At 38.3% G+C, this 18,210-nt stretch overlaps 1 protein-coding gene across 2 annotated transcripts in view; it reads right to left on the bottom strand.

Annotated features, from left to right (window-relative positions):
• The window catches only part of HECW2 (HECT, C2 and WW domain containing E3 ubiquitin protein ligase 2), a gene marked incomplete at both ends in the record, with an annotated part of 235,382 nt that overhangs the window by 64,386 nt on the left and 152,786 nt on the right, over positions 1-18,210 (bottom strand). For both annotated transcript variants that reach the window (XM_079710019.1, XM_079710018.1), the window contains 2 exons: positions 13,774-13,870; positions 15,802-15,904. In XM_079710019.1, coding sequence (XP_079566145.1) covers positions 13,774-13,870; positions 15,802-15,904 — 200 coding nt within the window. The remainder of the gene's footprint in view (positions 1-13,773; positions 13,871-15,801; positions 15,905-18,210) is intronic.

Raw genomic sequence — 18,210 nt, 5'->3', positions numbered from 1 at the left:
TAGTTACTTGCCCTTTGGGATAAATAGTTTTAGGTGCTATCATTAAGTCCCAAATATATTACTATGAAATTGATTAATTTACCAAATATTTCTCAAACACCCACTTTATTCAATATAAGATGTGAGGTCCCATGAGGATTAAGAAGATGAGTAAGTTACATACCTTGACTTCATGTAGCTTGTACTTGACTTGGAATAAAGTGTGTAAGAAAACATATGGTAGAAAAATACGAGATGTTTTTAAACATTTTAAGCACAGATGGTGATATTATGCCATTTCTATTGTAAGCTATAAAATTCAGACACATAAGATACCTGATTTTTGGTGTAATGGCACCCTGATGGGTCTGCAAGAATGTTTTCTGTAAAATGTACCCTCAAGGAACAGAGAGTAATGACTTATTCAATGGGATGTACCCACTTGTATGTAGGACAATGTGCATGAAATAAGGAGATTTTAACTTTAGCCAAGTAAATTTTTCTGAAGACAGTTTCCGTAACTATTTAAACCCACTGCGAAAGACCAAAAAGAAAAAAAAAATACATTATTAACATAGAGGGAATGTGTATTTTGTTTGCTTTGTAAGAAATGCTTCTGATTTACTAATAACTTAGAAATTTAAATATATATGCAAAAATCATATTTCATTGAAAACCATTTTGTGCTATCACAAATGGTAATGCATTCTCCATGACTTTAGAAATGGCTTATTATTCTCTTGAGTTTGGGAAAAGCATTGAGGCTGGAATCCATACTGATATTTTTCTTTGTTCCACACAGAGTCCACATCTGATGAGCTACTGAAGAAGGATGACATTTTGCTGAACTCTTTTCTTGATAAATGCAACAGAATATAGCAAAAATCAATAGTGGAACAGACATACCTAAAACATGGTTATTCTTCATGTAAGAAAATGGTTTGAAAACCCTGATTGAATCATTTGTTACCCAGAAAATACAAGGCTTTGGATAAATATCCAGTGGATGAACATAGTCGTAATTTGGGAAATCTTGAAAAGTTATATCAAGGAACTTTATTTATGGGAAAGTAGTTTAACAAATACCTGGGTGTAATACTTTAATAGAATCTAAACTAATCTTGGCATGAGGGGTTTTCTTTTGGGCCTATCTTATCTTAAGTGATTGTATAGTTATTTAAAAATTAATAGTTACAAGATTCCACCCATGGAAAATGTGAAAACTAGACATTTACAGGATGTACATGTCAAAAGCCTATACACTCCCATATCTTGGCATATGCATTCACATAAAACATAAGCAGCAATTATTTTTTCTTCTGCAGAAGCCGTAGAATAGATATCAGGGGCTAAGAATCTGTGTTCCTTACTGTCCTAGGTAGCAATATCTCAAACCTCTCATTAGATCTACGAGAAGATTATTGCCTGAGAAGATGTTTTAATTCAGCTTTGGATGGCTTCTAAAATGATATGTCAATGACTTTGCCATGATGTTTGGCCTTCAGTAATTTGTACTGAACCTTGAGCCAGAAGGCTCAGTCCTCTGTGCAGGCATGGAGCAGTCAAGGCTGGTTTCATCACATACATGTAAAAAATTTTAGAACAAAGCTTCCTATAGGACACAGTATAAGCACAACACTAGAAAACCTTCCTACACAGAAGTTAATCATGGAACTCAAGATACCCTTCCTGTATTTTAACTACGTCCACAGAATCATATGATGCCGTTTATGCATATGATCAGTCTTAGGGATAATGGTATTGAGAATCAGTAAATTTGGGGGTAAATTACTTTAAACTGAGTCCTTGTAATACACTAAAGAAGTGAAGGACAGATTACTAATACAATATTACTTTAAATTTGTTGTATGCTTTCTATTGCTTACGTTGTACCAGGGGCTGTAAATACATTATCACATTTAATCTTCAAAAGGACACTGCAAGTTAGAAATTCCTATCACCATTTTACAGATGAGGAAACTAAGACTTGGAGGGGTTAAATGCTTCATTCAAAGTCTGGTGAGTAAACTGCAGAGCCAGAATTCAAACCAGGTCTGTTTGACCCCAAACCTGAACTCTTAAGATCTATATTCTACTACTTTCTAAGTGTCATTATTAATGCTGGTCTCCCAGTTGGGAGACAGACTATAACTCTCCAAATAACACTATGTGGTGTCAATAAATTATTTTAATCAGGTGTTTAAAAAAATTCAGTAATTATGCTTATGGAAATTTTTCATAGGAAAATAATAGTTTCAATGCAGTTTTCCTGTTACATAAACAGGAAAGTTTGTCATGTCGGTTCCAGACATCTGAGAGAACAGTAAACAAATTAGGAGAAGACGATGAGAGAGAGCTAGGCAGGTCATAACAGGAAAATGCATAAGGATTGGCAAAGGGAAATTTATGCTATTTTGACCAAGTAGATCAGATGTTAACTGAGATTAATATTTCCAGCCCAATAGTAAATGCAGAAAAACTCATCTGTTAGAAAACTGGACAAGAAATAGGTTAGAAATTTTGACCACTGGGATTTGTTTTATGAAAGCCAGCTTTAGGGAACTTTAACTTTTTATTTCATAAAATTCTGTATTGCTTGATAATTTCACAATGGCATGCACTATTTTAAAAATGAAAACAAAATTAAGAGTATAATTTTAGCAATAACAAAGGCTCTTCTAGGGCTCTTAAAATAGGATTATGGGAAGAAATAAAAGGTCAGAGTCTGCGTTTGCTTCTATTCTGGTGAACCCTGGGAGACGTATTCATTTGCCTTTTGTAGCTCAGAATCTCTTGACTTCCAAGTTATTGATTTACCAGTGACATAAAATAGGAAATGGCCCAATTTATCCAGAAGAGAAAAAAAAAGTATCATAGATCACATCCTCATGGGAAGGAAATTTTTTTAGGAAGCACTCAAGGGGGAATTGACCTAGAGCCCAAAATAATTATCACTGATGTCTGAGGAAAGCTGGACTAGTAGGGAGTAGATTTACTGGTTGAATCCAATAGTCACACAAAAGGGGAATTCTCAACTCAATTCAGTTTCATGGTACTTAGCTCCTTCTTCATAATACAATGTTGTACACCAAAAAGTTTATTCAATTTGCATTACATTCATCTGTAAAATATGCTTAAAAGGTTGTTTTTTAAATGAATACAGTTTTTTAAATGAATACATTTGTCTTTGGATAAAATATTAGAGCATTTTATTTTAATGTTATAAAGCTTTTTAGTAGGATTACTGTCTTTCACTGAGAACCAAGAGTAGGATATAGTAATCCAATGGGACTCGATCCATTTGATGGAGGTGGTACTGACTTCTGGATGTTGAGTTTTCTGAGCAAACCTCTTCTGAGATTAAAAAAAATAAATAAAGAGGACAACTTGGTAGCATGCACATTTGCTTGACAGATGAAGTTAGAGGAAGTGGTGATGTGAAAACAGCAGTTGAAAGCAAAAGCCACATCCCAATGCATGAAAAACCATAGCCATTCTACAGGAAAAGATATACAAGGCGGGTCTCAAGGAGGAGAAAGCTATATATGGATACAAACTAAACAAACTGTTTGCTATCCTCTGGATTGCAAGGAATCGCAAGCAAAACAAGAAAATCACAAAGCACAGAGGTGTACCTACTTGAATCTCCCAAGGGTTGATGCTTATTTCCTCATTATGTTATGGAGAAAATAAGAAGGGATATTTCCTTTAACTGGCTGTACCACGGATGACGAACAGTGTACACAGTGCTCGGGATATGAATATAGGTCCACAGTTAGCTTTGACACACAATCAGTGGTTCCATTCCATGCATAAATCTCTTATCAAATGTATCACTGAAATATGAGATTGAAGAACCCCAGCGAGTTCCCTGCCCCTTCATTTGTGGGAATGCTCCTTACAATGCAGTTTTTAACTATATGAAACAGGGCGTTCCTTTAGATGTACAAACTTCCCCATTATGTTGTTATGATAAGCAAAATGCTTAACTATCAACAGCTTTTCAGACTAAAAGCGCACTGTGACACACACTATGTAAGAGGAACAGCATTATCTCATTGATGTAAGTTCCTGCTTCTTTCTACTTGTCATGACCGCTCATGCTTTCTATGGTCAAATTCTATAGTTATAGAAAGAGTAAAAGAAAATTTATAAATAAGTTTTGAAATAAGATGGAAACTTATTTTAAAACCTATCAAATAATATCTTAGCAATAGACTACCACGTGAGATTGTACTTAACTGAGGATGCCGGGTGTCATTAAAAAATAAAAATTTTCAACAATCTTTAGAAGATTAGAGCCTTTTAAGACTCTAAAAAGCAGAAAGGAAAACAAAAACAAAACTGGAAGCTACCAAAGGGGCCTGCAGCTTTTTTTTCTTTAGGATTGGTTAAGGATCTCTTAAATCATTAAAGAATAATGATGTTAGATGCCATGTTCAGGTAGATTATATCATCTTATTTCTCTGATGAGAGAGATCTGAAGATATGTTAAATTAATAATAATGTGGAGGTGCAGAGCAAAAGTAGAAAACTTCTTGAGTTCCCTTTTTCTTGCTCTTTTTTGCTGCGGCACGGTTCTCTCAGAGGAACAGATATTGACTAGACGTGGGGGGAGGAGGAGTTGGGGCTGAAGTTGGTAACAAAGAGAGAAAATAGAGTTCTCCTTACTTTGTGCTTTGCAAAAGAGCAGGGATTTTGTTTGTATGTTTGTTTGTTTTGCTTTTCAGCCCAGAATCTCTAAGATCTCTCATTAGAAAACTGAGAGGCTCATTTCTGCAATGTTATTTTTACAAAAGACTCTCTAGAGGACCATGAGTTGCTGAGGAGATGCTATAATATACAAATATACAAAATTACAGCTTATATAATTTTTCCTGACTGAGAACAGCATGCTTATCAAGTTGGGGAAAACACTGAAACCTGAGTTAGATGTTAACTATGGGAAACCAGGAATTCTGTATAAGCAATGTTTGTACTATCATACTTGAAATTATGTGTCCTTCTAGCCTTTAGAAACTTTAGAAAGTAATGACGCTTTTAAAGATATGAGAGACTAAGAACGTCATAAGAAGGATATCTGGTAACTTATATTTCATATAAACATATAACATTTCATATTTCATATCGACATATACCTACATTTACTATATATGCAAAGTGCTATTCTAGATATTTCAGCAATAAGGAAGGAGAAATAATGACGAGTTGGATGAGATCCCTACTTGCAAGGAGCCTATAACCTAATTGGAAAATTAAGCATAAAGACTGGAAAACTCAAATTAAATCACAAAAGTCACATAACCAAAATAATAGGAGGGACAACTTGATAGATTACATAATTAATGATCAAATTAGTGTCTAGACCAGAGGTTACGACACCTGGATGGGCCACTGGAATTATATGGTGAGGTTTTTTTTAACGTCTTTTTTAGAGTATAATTGCTTTACAATGCTGTGTCAGTTTCTGCTTTATAACAAAGTGAATCAGTTATACATATATATATATGTCCCCATATTTCTTCCCTCTTGCATCTCCCTCCCTCCCACCCTCCCTATCCCACCCCTCTAGGTGGTCACAAAGCACCGAGCTGATCTCCCTGTGCTATGCGGCTGCTTCCCACTAGCTATCTATTTTACGTTTGGTAGTGTATATATGTCCATGCCGCTCTCTCACTTTGTCACAGCTTACCCTTCCCCCTCCCCGTGTCCTCAAGTCCATTCTCAAGTAGGTCTGCATCTTTATTTCTGTCTTGCCCCTAGGTTCCTTTTTTTTTTTTTTTTTTTTAGATTCCATATATACGTGTTAGCATACGGTATTTGTTTTTCTCCTTCTGACTTATTTCACTCTGTATGACACTCTCTAGGTTCATTCAACTCACTACAAATAACTCAGTTTCATTCCTTTTTATGGCTGAGTAATATTCCATTGTATATATGTGCCACATCTTCTTTATCCATTCACATGTTGATGGACACTTAGGTTGCTTCCATGTCCTGGCTATTATAAATAGAGCTGCAATGAATATTTTGGTACATGACTCTTTTTGAATTATGGTTTTCTCAGGGTATATGTTCAGTAGTGGGATTCCTGGGTCGTATGGTAGTTCTATTTTTAGTTTTTTGAGGAACCTCCATACTGTTCTCCATAGTGGCTGTATCAATTTACATTCCCACCAACAGTGCAAGAGTGTTTCCTGTTCTCCACACCCTCTCCAGCATTTATTCTTTGTAGATTTTTTGATGATGGCCATTCTGACTGGTGTGAGGTGATATCTCATTGTACTTTTGATTTGCATTTCTCTAAAGATTAATGATGTTGAGCATTCTTTCATGTGTTTGTTGCCAATCTGTATATCTTCTTTGGAGAAATGTCTATTTAGGTTTTCTGCCCATTTTTGGATTGGGTTGTTTGTTTTTTTTATATTTAGCTGCATGAGTGGCTTGTATGTTTTAGAGATTAATCCTTTGTCAGTTGCTTCATTTGCAAATATTTTCTCCCATTCTGAGGGTTGTTTTTTCATCTTGTTTATGGTTTCCTTTGCTGTGCAAAAGCTTTGAAGTTTCATTAGGTCCCATTTGTTTATTTTGTTTTTATTTCCATTTCTCTAGGAGGTAGGTCAAAAAGGATCTTGCTGTGATTTATGTCATAGAGTGTTCTGCCTATGTTTTCCTCTAAGAGCTTGATGGCGTCTGGCCTTACATTTAGGTTTTTAATCCATTTTGAGTTTATTTTTGTGTATGGTGTTAGGGAGTGTTCTAATTTCATTCTTTTACATGTAGCTGTCCAGTTTTCCCAGCACCACTTATTGAAGAGGCTGTCTTTTCTCCATTGTATATTCTTGCCTCCTTTATCAAAAATAAGGTGACCATACGTGTGCGGGTTTTCTCTGGGCTTTCTATCCTGTTCCATTGATCTATATTTCTGTTTTTGTGTCAGTACCATACTGTCTTGATTACATAGCTTTGTAGTATAGTCTGTAGTATAGCCAGGGAGCCTGATTCCTCCAGCTCCATTTTTCTTTCTCAAGATTGCTTTGGTTATTCAGGGTCTTTTGTGTTTCCATACAAATTGTGAAATTTTTTGTTCTAGTTCTGTGAAAAATGCCAGTGGTAGTTTGAAAGGGATTGCATTGAATCTGTAGATTGCTTTGGGTAGTAGAGTCATTTTCACAATGTTGATTCTTCCAATCCAAGAACATGGTAAACCTCTCCATCTATTTGTATCATCTTTAATTTCTTTCATCAGTGTCTTATAGTTTTCTGCATACAGGTCTTTTGTCTCCTCAGGTAGGTTTATTCCTAGATATTTTATTCTTTTTGTTGCAATGGTAAATGGAGTGTTTTCTTAATTTCACTTTCAGATTTTTCATCATTAGTGTATAGGAATGCAAGAGATTTCTGTGCATTAATTTTGTATCCAGCTACTTTACCAAATTCATTGATTAGCTCTAGTAGTTTACTGGTAGCATCTTTAGGATTCTCTATGTATAGTATCATGTCATCTGTAAACAGTGACAACTTTACTTCTTCTTTCCCAATTTGGATTTCTTTTATTTCTTTTTCTTCTCTGATTGCTGTGGCTAAAACTTCCAAAACTATGTAGAATAATAGTGGTGAGAGTCGGCAACCTTGCCTTGTTCCTGATCTTAGTGGAAATGGTTTCAGTTTTTCACCGCTGAGGATGATGTTGGCTGTGGGTTTATCATATATGGTCTTTATTATGTTGAGGTAAGTGCCCTCTCTGCCTACTTTCTGCAGGGTTTTTATCATAAATGGGTGTTGAATTTTGTCAAAAGCTTTCTCTGCATCTATTGAGATGATCATATGGTTTTTCTCCTTCAATTTGTTAATACGGTGTATCACGTTGATTGATTTGCGTATATTGAAGAATCCTTGCATTCCTGGGATAAACCCCACTTCATCATAATGTATGATCCTTTTAATGTGCTGCTGGATTCCGTTTGCTAGTATTTTGTTGAGGATTTTTGCATCTATGTTCATCAGTGGTATTGGCCTGTAGTTTTCTTTCTTTGTGACATCTTTGTCTGGTTTTGGTATCAGGGTGATGGTGGCCTCGTAGAATGAGTTTGGGAGTGTTCCTCCCTCTGCTATATTTTGGAAGAGTTTGAGAAGGATAGGTGTTAGCTCTTCTCTAAATGTTTGATAGAATTCGCCTGTGAAGCCATCTGGTCCTGGGCTTTTGTTTGTTGGAAGATTTTTAATCACAGTTTCAATTTCAGTGCTTGTGATTGGTCTGTTCATATTTTCTATTTCTTCCTGGTTCAGTCTCAGAAGTTTGTGCATTTCTAAGAATTTGTCCATTTCTTCCAGGTTGTCCATTTTATTGGCATAGAGTTGCTTGTAGTAATCTCTCATGATCTTTTGTATTTCTGCAGTGTCAGTTGTTACTTCTCCTTTTTCATTTCTAATTCTATTGATTTGAGTCTTCTCCCTTTTTTTCTTGATAAGTCTGGCTAATGGTTTATCAGTTTTGTTTATCTTCTCAAAGAACCAGCTTTTAGTTTTATTGATCTTTGCTATCATTTCCTTCATTTCTTTTTCATTTATTTCTGATCTGATCTTTATGATTTCTTTCCTTCTGCTAACTTTGGGATTTTTTTGTTCTTCTTTCTCTAATTGCTTTATGTGTTAGGTTAGGTTGTTTGAGATGTTTCTTGTTTCTTAAGGTAGGCTTGTATAGCTATAGACTTCCCTCTTAGAACTGTTTTTGCTGCATCCCATAGGTTTTGGGTCATCGCGTTTTCATTGTCATTTGTTTCTAGGTATTTTTTGATTTCCTCTTTGATTTCTTCAGTGATCTCTTGGTTATTAAGTAGTGTGTTGTTCAGCCTCCAGATGTTTGTATTTCTTACAGATTTTTTTTCCTGTAATTGATATCTAGTCTCATAGCATTGTGGTCGGAAGAGATATTTGATACAATTTCAAATTTCTTAAATTTACCAAGGCTTGAATTGTGACCCAAGATATGATCTGTCCTGGAGAATGTTCCATGAGCACTTCAGAAGAATGTGTATTCTGTTTTTTTTGGATGGAATGTCCTATAAATATCAATTAACTCCATCTTGTTTAATGTATCATTTAAAGCTTGTGTTTCCTTATTTATTTTCATTTTGGATGATCTGTCCATTGGTGAAAGTGGGGTGTTAAAGTCCCCTACTATGATTGTGTTACTGTCCATTTCCCCTTTTATGGCTGTTAGTATTTGCCTTATGTATTGAGGTGCTCCTATTTTGGGTGCATAAATATTTACAATTGGTGTATCTTCTTCTTGGATTGATCCCTTGATCATTATGTAGTGTCCCTGTCTTTTGTAATAGTTTTTGTTTTAAAGTCTAGTTTGTCTGATATGAGAATTACTACTCCAGCTTTATTTTGATTTCCATTTGCATGGAATATCTTTTTCCATCCCCTCACTTTCAGTCTATATGTGTCCCTAGGTCTGAAGTGGATCTCTTGTAGACAGCATATATACGGGTCTTGCTTTTGTATCCATTCAGGAAGCCTGTGTCTTTTGGTTGGAGCATTTAATCCATTTACATTTAAGGTAATTATCTATATGTATGTCGCTATTACCATTTCTTAATTGTTTTGGGCTTATTATTGTAGGTGTTTTCCTTCTCTTGTATTTCCTGCCTAGAGAAGTTCCTTTAGCATTTGTTGTAAAGCTGGTTTGGTGGTGTTGAATTCTCTTAGCTTTTGCTTGTCTATAAACCTGAATGAGATCCTTGCTGGGTAGAGTAACCTTGGTTGTAGGTTTTTCCCTTTCATCACTTTAAATATGTCCTGCCACACCCTTCTGGCTTGCAGAGTTTCTGCTGAAAGATCAGCTGTTAACCTTATGGGGATTCCCTTGTATGTTATTTGTTGCTTTTCCCTTGCTTCCTTAAAAATATTTTCTTTGTATTTTATTTTTGATACTTTCATTAATATGTGTCTTGACATGTTTCTCCTTGGATTTATCCTGTATGGGACTCTCTGCACTTTCTGGACTTGACTATTCCCTTTCCCATGTTACGGAAGTTTTCAACTATAATCTCTTGAAATATTTTCTCAGTCCCTTTCTTCTTCTCTTCTTCTTCTGGGACCCTTATAACTCGAGTGTTGGTGCGTTTATTGTTGTCCCAGAGGTCGCTGAGACTGTCCTCAATTCTTTTCATTCTTTTTTCTTTATTCTGCTCTGCAGTAGTTATTTCCGCTATTTTATCTTTCAGGTCACTTATCCGTTCTTCTGCCTCAGTTATTATGTTATTGATTCCTTCTAGAGAATTTTTCATTTATTGTGTTGTTTATCATTGTTTGTTTGCTCTTTAGTTCTTCTAGGTCCTTGTTAAACGTTTCTTGTGATTTTCTCCATTCTATTTCGAAGATTTTGGATCATCTTTACTATCATTATTCTGAATCCTTTTTCAGGTAGGCTGCCTATTTCCTCTTCATTTGTTAGGCCTGGTGGGTTTTTGCCTTGCTCCTTCATCTGTTATGTGTTTTTCTGTCTTCTCATTTTGCTTAACTTACTGTGTTTGGGGTCTCCTTTTCACAGGCTTCAGGTTCGTAGTTTCCGTTGTATTTGGTGTCTGTCCCCAGTGGCTAAGGTTGGTTCAGTGGGTTGTGTAGGCTTCCTGGTGGAAGGGACTAGTGCCTGGGTTGTGGTGGATGAGGCTGGATCTTGTCTTTCTGGTGGGCAGGTCCACGTCTGGTGGTGTGCTTTTGTGGTGTCTGTGGCCTTATTATAATTTTAGGCAGCCTCTGTGCTAATGGATGGGGTTGTGTTCCTGTCTTGCTAGTTGTTTGGCATAGGGTGTCCTGCACTGTGGCTTGCTGGTTGTTGAATGGAGCTGGGTCTTGGCGTTGAGATGGAGATCTCTGGGAGATTTTTGCCGTTTGATATTACGTGGAGCTGGGACGTCTCTTGTGGACCAGTGTCCTGAACTTGGCTCTCCCACCTCAGTGGCACAACCCTGATGCCTGGCTGGAGCACCAAGAGCCTGTCCTAAACACGGCTCAGAATAAAAGGGAGAAAAAAAAGAAAGAAAGAAGGAAGAAGATAAAATAAAATAAAATAAAGTAAAATAAAATAAAGTTATTAAAATAAAAAAATAATTATTAAGAAAAAATAATTTTAAGTAATAATAAAAAAAAAACCCCGACAGACAGAACCCTAGGACAAATGGTAAAAGCAAAGCTATACAGACAAAATCACACACAGAAGCATACTCATACACACTCAGAAAAAGAGAAAAAGGGAAAAAATATATATATAATGTTGCTCCCCAAGTCCACCTCCTCAATTTGGGATGATTCGTTGTCTATTCAGGTATTCCACAGATGCAGGGTACATCACGTTGATTGTGGAGATTTAATCTGCTGCTCCTGAGGCTGCTGGGAGAGATTTCCCTTTTTCTTCTTTGTTCACACAGCTCCCAGGGTTCAGCTTTGGATTTGGACCCGCCTCTGCGTGTAGGTCGCCGGAGGGCGTCTGTTCTTCGCTCAGACAGGACAGGGTTAAAGAAGCAGCTGCTTCGGGGACTCTGGCTCACTCAGGCCGTGGGGGAGGGAGGGGCACAGAGTGCGGGGAGAGCCTGCGGCGGCAGAGGCCTGTGTGACATTGCACCAGCCTGAGGCACGCTGTGTGTTTTCCCATGGAAGTTGTCCCTGGATCTCGGGACCCTGGCAGTGGCGGGCTGCACAGGTTACTGGGAGGGGAGGTGTGGATAGTGACCTGTGCCCGCACACAGCCTTCTTGGTGGCGGCAGCACGGCCTTAGCATCTCATGCCCGTCTCTGGGGTCCGCGCTTTTAGCCGCGGCTCGCGCCCGTCTCTGGAGCTCCTTTAAGCGGCGCTCTGAACCCCCTCTCCTCACGCACCAGGAAACAAAGAGGCAAGAAAAAGTCTCTTGCCTCTTAGGCAGGTCCAGACTTTTACCTGGATTCCCTCCAGGCCAGCGGTGGTGCACTAACCCCTCCAGGCTGTGTTCACGCCACCAACCCAAGTCCTCTCCCTGGGATCCGACCAAAGCCCGAGCCTCAGCTCCCAGCCCCGCCCGCCCCGGCGGGTGAGCAGACAAGCCTCTCGGGCTGGTGAGTGCTGGTCGGCGCCGATCCTCTGTGCAGGAATCTCTCTGCTTTGCCCTCCGCACCCCTGTGGCTGCGCTCTCCTCCGTGGCTCTGAAACTTCCCCCCTCCGCCACCCGCAGTCTCGGCCCGCGAAGGGGCTTCCTAGTGTGTGGAAACCTTTCCTCCTTCACGGCTCCCTCCCAGAGGTGCAAGTCCCATCCCTATTCTTTTGTCTCTGTTTTTTCTTTTTTCTTTTGCCCTACCCAGGTACCTGGGGAGTTTCTTGCCTTTTGGGAGGTCTGAAGTCTTCTGCCAGCGTTCAGTAGGTGTTCTGTAGGAGGTGTTATATGTGTACATGTATTTTTAATGTATTTGTGGGGAGGAAGGTGATCTCCGCGTCTTACTCTTCCGCCATCTTGAAGCTCCTCCAAGTTGTACTCACTGGCACAAGGTGGCCATCCCTGGTTTCACATCAACATGATCTCAGGCACAAACCTCCTTGTTTTTCCATTTTGTCTTTAAGTTACTTGTTGAAACAACTGGCCCACAGTCCCAAGGACTGTCACGGCTTCGGCTGGTGGGGCCCCTCCAGAGCCGGCAGCCTCAGTGAGACTGCCCTCTCCTCGGGCTCTGGGGCAGTTCAGTGACGGCGGAGGGAAGAGACCCCGAGCCAGCTACAGTGAGGTTTTAAGAAATTAAATGCTTGAGCTCTACTCCAGACCTCCTGAATTAAATTTCTGGGCAGGGCATGGGAGGACAGAGGGTATTAATTCAGAGAAGGGAGAGGCGTTGGGGGAAGCAAGACCTGGCATCCTGTACCTTATAAAACTCCCCAGTAATGCTGATAAAAACAGCTTGACACAACTTAGTGGAGCAATATTTGAGAATCACTGCCACGGGGCGGGATGGCACCATTGGGCAAACGTGTTCCTGTCAGTTAAGGTGGCATGTAGACCAAATGGGCTTTGAGTTATGCAGGATTTTCAGCAGAAACTCCCACGTGTTTCCATCTCCACCTCTCTGATGCCTAGCACACCAAAGTTGAGAAATACTACACTAGATCATGAGCCTGAGAGTCCACAGTGGAGCCAAAAGGCTTCAAGGAGGGGCATCTTACATTGAATTTAAAAAGAAAAATCTTGCCAAACGTAGAAGAAGAGAAGAGTTGCCAAGGAAAAGGAACAGCATGTATTCAGGAAAGGAAAACTGGGCTTAAAGTGTGATGCACTGAAGAGTTGTTTAGAAGAAAGGGTTCCTGCAGGGGAATGCTAGACTCTGGAGAGGATCAGATTTCTTCCTTGGGTTCCACTGTGTTTTTATTATGGAAAATTGTGAATACCAAGTCTAGGATTTTATAAATCTCAATTCAATAAACTTTATGTTACTTTTGTTTACTCAAGTTACATTCTAATAGGTAGTGTCTTATTATTTTTGTTATAATCTGCACATCTAGGATGCATTCTTGGCTATGAAATTTTCATATTTCTTCTTTAAAGTTGGTTCCAGGTTCTTTAGTCAGTTTCATTCAGTCCTCATACTTAACAAGAGAAAAGCCAGGACTACACTGACCTGATATTAATAACAAAGTATTTGTGTACAAGACGCCTTTGTTCAGAATGCCACAAAGCAAGAGTGAAGTTCCAAGACAATTATCAGTGTTACTGAAGATTTAATGGTTGGGGCTTATGCAACGTGAATTAAATATCAATATTATGGTTACCTGAGTGAATGATTCCTGGTAAGATCAGGTTGACGCTCCTGTAGAATTTCAAAGATGTTGGGCTGGCGCAGAAATGCAACAATCTTGTCATTGTAAGCTGAAAAAACATACATATGTAACAATATTTTAAAATCTGTTATTTTATGCACATAAATCCAGACTTTTTAAGTTTTGTTTTTCTGGTTAATATTCCTTGTATTCAAAGTCATAGTTTAGAGCCACTATAGATGCTTAAATTCCAATTTCTGTCTATCCTGTTATATGAGTATTGGACTTAGATCTGTTAGGTATGATTGACTTAAGCACTCATTAAACTCATCTGATGAGCCATATTTATTATCAAATTGCAAGATGAGATCACCAGCAAGATTCTAGATACTGATTGTTTTATGCTACTGCTTACCAAAATTAACCTTATAAGCAATTGTTAAAAATGGAAAACCATCTTCTGATTAAATGTCAGCCACCTACAGAGGTAAACAGGTAGAACAAGAGTTGCTAAAATACCGTAGTTGCCAGCAGCACCTACCAATATGCAGAGGCAAACCATTCCCAAATTCTATGTGGAAATAAATGCCATTAAGCCACAGGGTAGCTCTTTACCAAACCAACTACACCAACAGCTACAATACAACCAGCATCATCAATTATGTACATAATATTTTAAAAGGAAAATCTATATATTAGTCAAGGCTGGCTAATGTTTACAAAAATTTTAAATTTAATTAACGTTTACTAAAGGCTCTGTTAATACACTTTTGTCAAGAAAGTAATTTGCTTAAGATAATTCATCTTGATTACATTTATTTATAATCAGAAATACAGATATATTTAAATTACAGAACTGAGTGTCTGAATTCTCAAACATCAGAGATCCTAGTTCAGTCAATACTTTGTGCTCATAAATATGATCAAGAAACATGCCTTACTTTAACAAAATATCACTCAAAAGAAATATAATTCTCTAGACATTTGCCACTTCAAATTTTAGCTGCATCATGCTAATTTTAGTAAAATGTAAATAAAATTAAAAAAAATACTATCTGCTAACATGGAATCCCATTGTCAAACTCAAAGTGTTCCTAACTGCACATTTCACCACATATAAATAATAAAAACATTTTTATAATTGAGGTTTTGTCAGCAGTTTTTACATTCTATCTAAGATCAGAGACTAGATAACTTTTTAAACCACAATTTTATAGTACTTTAAAATTCTATGTGCAGCATTTAGTCTCATATGAGTAACAGCATAATAAAACATAGACTGTTCAACTTCTACCCAAGGTTTCTTCTTATTCAGTGACTGTCGAACTTTTTAGGACATGGGCACTGCATTATATTTCACGGTAAAGTCTTTCTTAAAAAAGTAAAAAGTTTAAAGCAAAACAAGACAAATGGAGAGCTGCTCAAATTTAAGATGGAACAGGGAGCCCATCTGGCCTCCTGCCAGTCTGTCCACTCCACCTGCCTTAGGGGCTCTAGGTTTGAAAACTGATCTACTTCAACCTCATCATTTTACGAATAACTCAAGTTGTTCTTTAGGCCAATTTGCCTACATTCATTTATTTTTATTTTACAATTTTGGAGACTTTTGCTGTCTTGCATTTGCTACAAAACCCCTTAAGAACGTGACATCATTGCTTTCTTATTTTGTGAGGCTCACAAACCTTTTAAACTCTGTCTCAAGCATTAGATATATACTAAATAAATGCTTGTCCAAATGCCTAATTTAAAATGACCACAGAATACCGCTGCCTTAAGAACTTATTTTTCCTTAACTTCAACAATCTAATATAATAGTTCTACTCAGGTAAGGTAGAGTAGTAGAAAAAATTCTCATCCTATAGGATTTTACAAGACATAAGTGTTTTGAGACTCAAATCGATTTCTTAGGGATAATGCAGCAGTTTTTCAGTACAGGGCAAATGTAGCAGGCTGACAATAGGGAAGTGTATCAGCAGATAATGCATGGTACACACTGACATGAAAAGCAAAGATAAAGATTTCGGGAAAGAGATGACATACCCACTGGAACCATGTCCTGGTACTGTGGCCTACTGACTGTATTGAACGTACTCGATGGCCTGGGAAGAACTGGTGGTCCTGCATGTCGAGAATCTTCTCCTACCTGCAAACACAAGCAGTGTTTTTGCTCTGCACCAAATCCTAGAATACTTTAAATCAGTACCCCAAGCCAAGTTGTTCATAACACTTGACAATGAGCATTGTTAAGTACCAGCTGATCAGAACAGAGGCTAGCTGAAGAGCTGACACAGGACTCTCAAAAGCTCTGCTTCAGTTGCTGAATTGAGGGGATGGGTTGGGGTATAATGTCCCTGAGAGGGGCCAGGGCAGTAACTGTTGACCAAGTGGTACAGGAGTAGCTCAAAATGCCTACACCTCTTGGATATGTAGATGCTGAATAACTGTTCCTCAGGAATAACTTCTACCTGACAGAACACAAACCTGCAAAAATACAATCAGAGAGAACACTCAGGTGGTACAAAATTCATCGGGCAGTGCCAGGATACACCTTCTTTTGGCCAAGGCAGGTCAGGGAATTCCCTGCCTCAGCAGAAGAGGGGTTGAAGAGCAGCAGTCTTCATGTGGGTTTCCGAGTTGGATATTATCTCCTCAGAAGCAATTTTACATGCCTATTAGAGCACCCAGTACAACAGCTCTTTCTGGTTTGAACCTCCCACACCAGCAAGCTAATGACAGCAGGTGTGGAGGAGCTAAATAGGGTTGCCTCAACCTGAATTAGTTACGTACTGATTATAGACTTAGAAACTCATACATACAAGGAGATAAATAAAGACGCCCATTTAATAGTCTTACCAGAAAACTCTAACACTGCTTCAGCTTCTGTTTTAGCATTTTCCCCCCATACTACAGAAGTCTTTTAAGACAACAGTAGAACAGTCGAATAAGAGAGTAAGAGAACAAAAGGCAAAACAACCTCCTGGATTTATAAATTGGTACTTTTAAAATACAGTTTCTACTCCCACCCATTCAAACCCTCACAACCATTTTATCATACTGCATCCATTAGGTGTTCAGTGAGGGTTTTTCTAAAGGCCCTAAAGCTGGAAATAGCATCCCCACCCTCGACTGCTTGTTTATCCTTCAAGAATGTTCTCACTCATTCTTCAATGTGTAGTTCAAACAGCCCCTCCTCGATGAAGCCTTCCCTTCCCTTCAAGCTGACATTAAATGTCACCTTCTCTGAGCACCCACAGCACTCGGGGTACATTTCTAAAGCAGCTGCCATTATTAACAGTCTATAAAGCATTTTTTGCTTGTATTGTTATTCATCTGGATTATGGTTAGTTTTATATATTTTCTCCTTAATAAGAACACAGGAACATACATTATTTACTTGTATCCCTCACACCAACCACATTTCTACACTACAGGTGTTTAGTAAGTATTCATTTGTTGGATGGAAGAGATACCAAAATTTCTACTACCTGGAATATTTGCTAAATAAGTCTAAGAGAATGGCTGGGAAGACGTGAACGTAACTAGAAATTTCCCACTCTGCTTCTCTTGAGTTATTGGCTCTGAGAAATGAAGTCAGCCCCTCTTGGGGGAGATTCTATCATTAACTATACCTTGTCAGTCACCAAACTTATCATTTCAATCTACCAACATATACTTTCCCTCCTGTCAGTAAGTTGCCTTGTGTCATCATTTCTCAGAACAGCCAAAGGTCTTCTCCTTGACAGCCTGCATCTTCAAACCAGACCATCAAAACAGACCATTATCAGTGGGCAAGCCGTGATAAAAGTGTGTATTACTGCAGGATGTGCGTGCTTCCGACAGCTGGGCCAGAAAGCACATTCCCCTCAAGGGTTTAACAACGCTGAGACTGAATGCTGAGTCTTCATGGGGTTGTCTCTGTTCCACTGATCAGTTTCCGTCAAGAAGAAGAGAAGTCCTCATTCAAATTTTAATGTGTACCTTAGTATCCCTACTGCTAGACTATGAAAATAATTCAAGTTCTGAGGCGGAGGAGTTGAAAGAAAATGTAAGTATAGCTACTAATCTCATGCACGTAGTCCTGGTCAGACTGAACAGCCAGCGTCATATTGTGAAGTCAAATAAGGCACGCATCTAAAGTGCACTGGTTGCGTGATAAAACCAGGCAGGGCACTAATATGCTACATATCACGCACAAGGTCCAAAGGTGAGAGGTCTGTTCTGCTTTTGAGATGAATGCTATTAGCATCATCCAGTTCACCACTAATGTTTTATATGACAGCCAGGTAGAGATTTATTAGCTACTCATAAAACATGAATATTTTTGTGCATACCTCATCCTGCAATAGATTTATAGATCATTTTTATGTGAGCCTCTTGTGTGTACTCTTCTATGTCTTCACTTACAACCAGCAAACACACATAATCATTAGAGCCAGTATGTAAATCATG

Source organism: Hyperoodon ampullatus, assembly GCF_949752795.1.
Source record: "Hyperoodon ampullatus genome assembly, chromosome: 8".
In the NCBI taxonomy this organism is placed as follows: domain Eukaryota; kingdom Metazoa; phylum Chordata; class Mammalia; order Artiodactyla; family Ziphiidae; genus Hyperoodon; species Hyperoodon ampullatus.
Note: the sequence above shows the minus strand (reverse complement) of the source record. Positions and strands in the feature narration are given on the sequence as shown.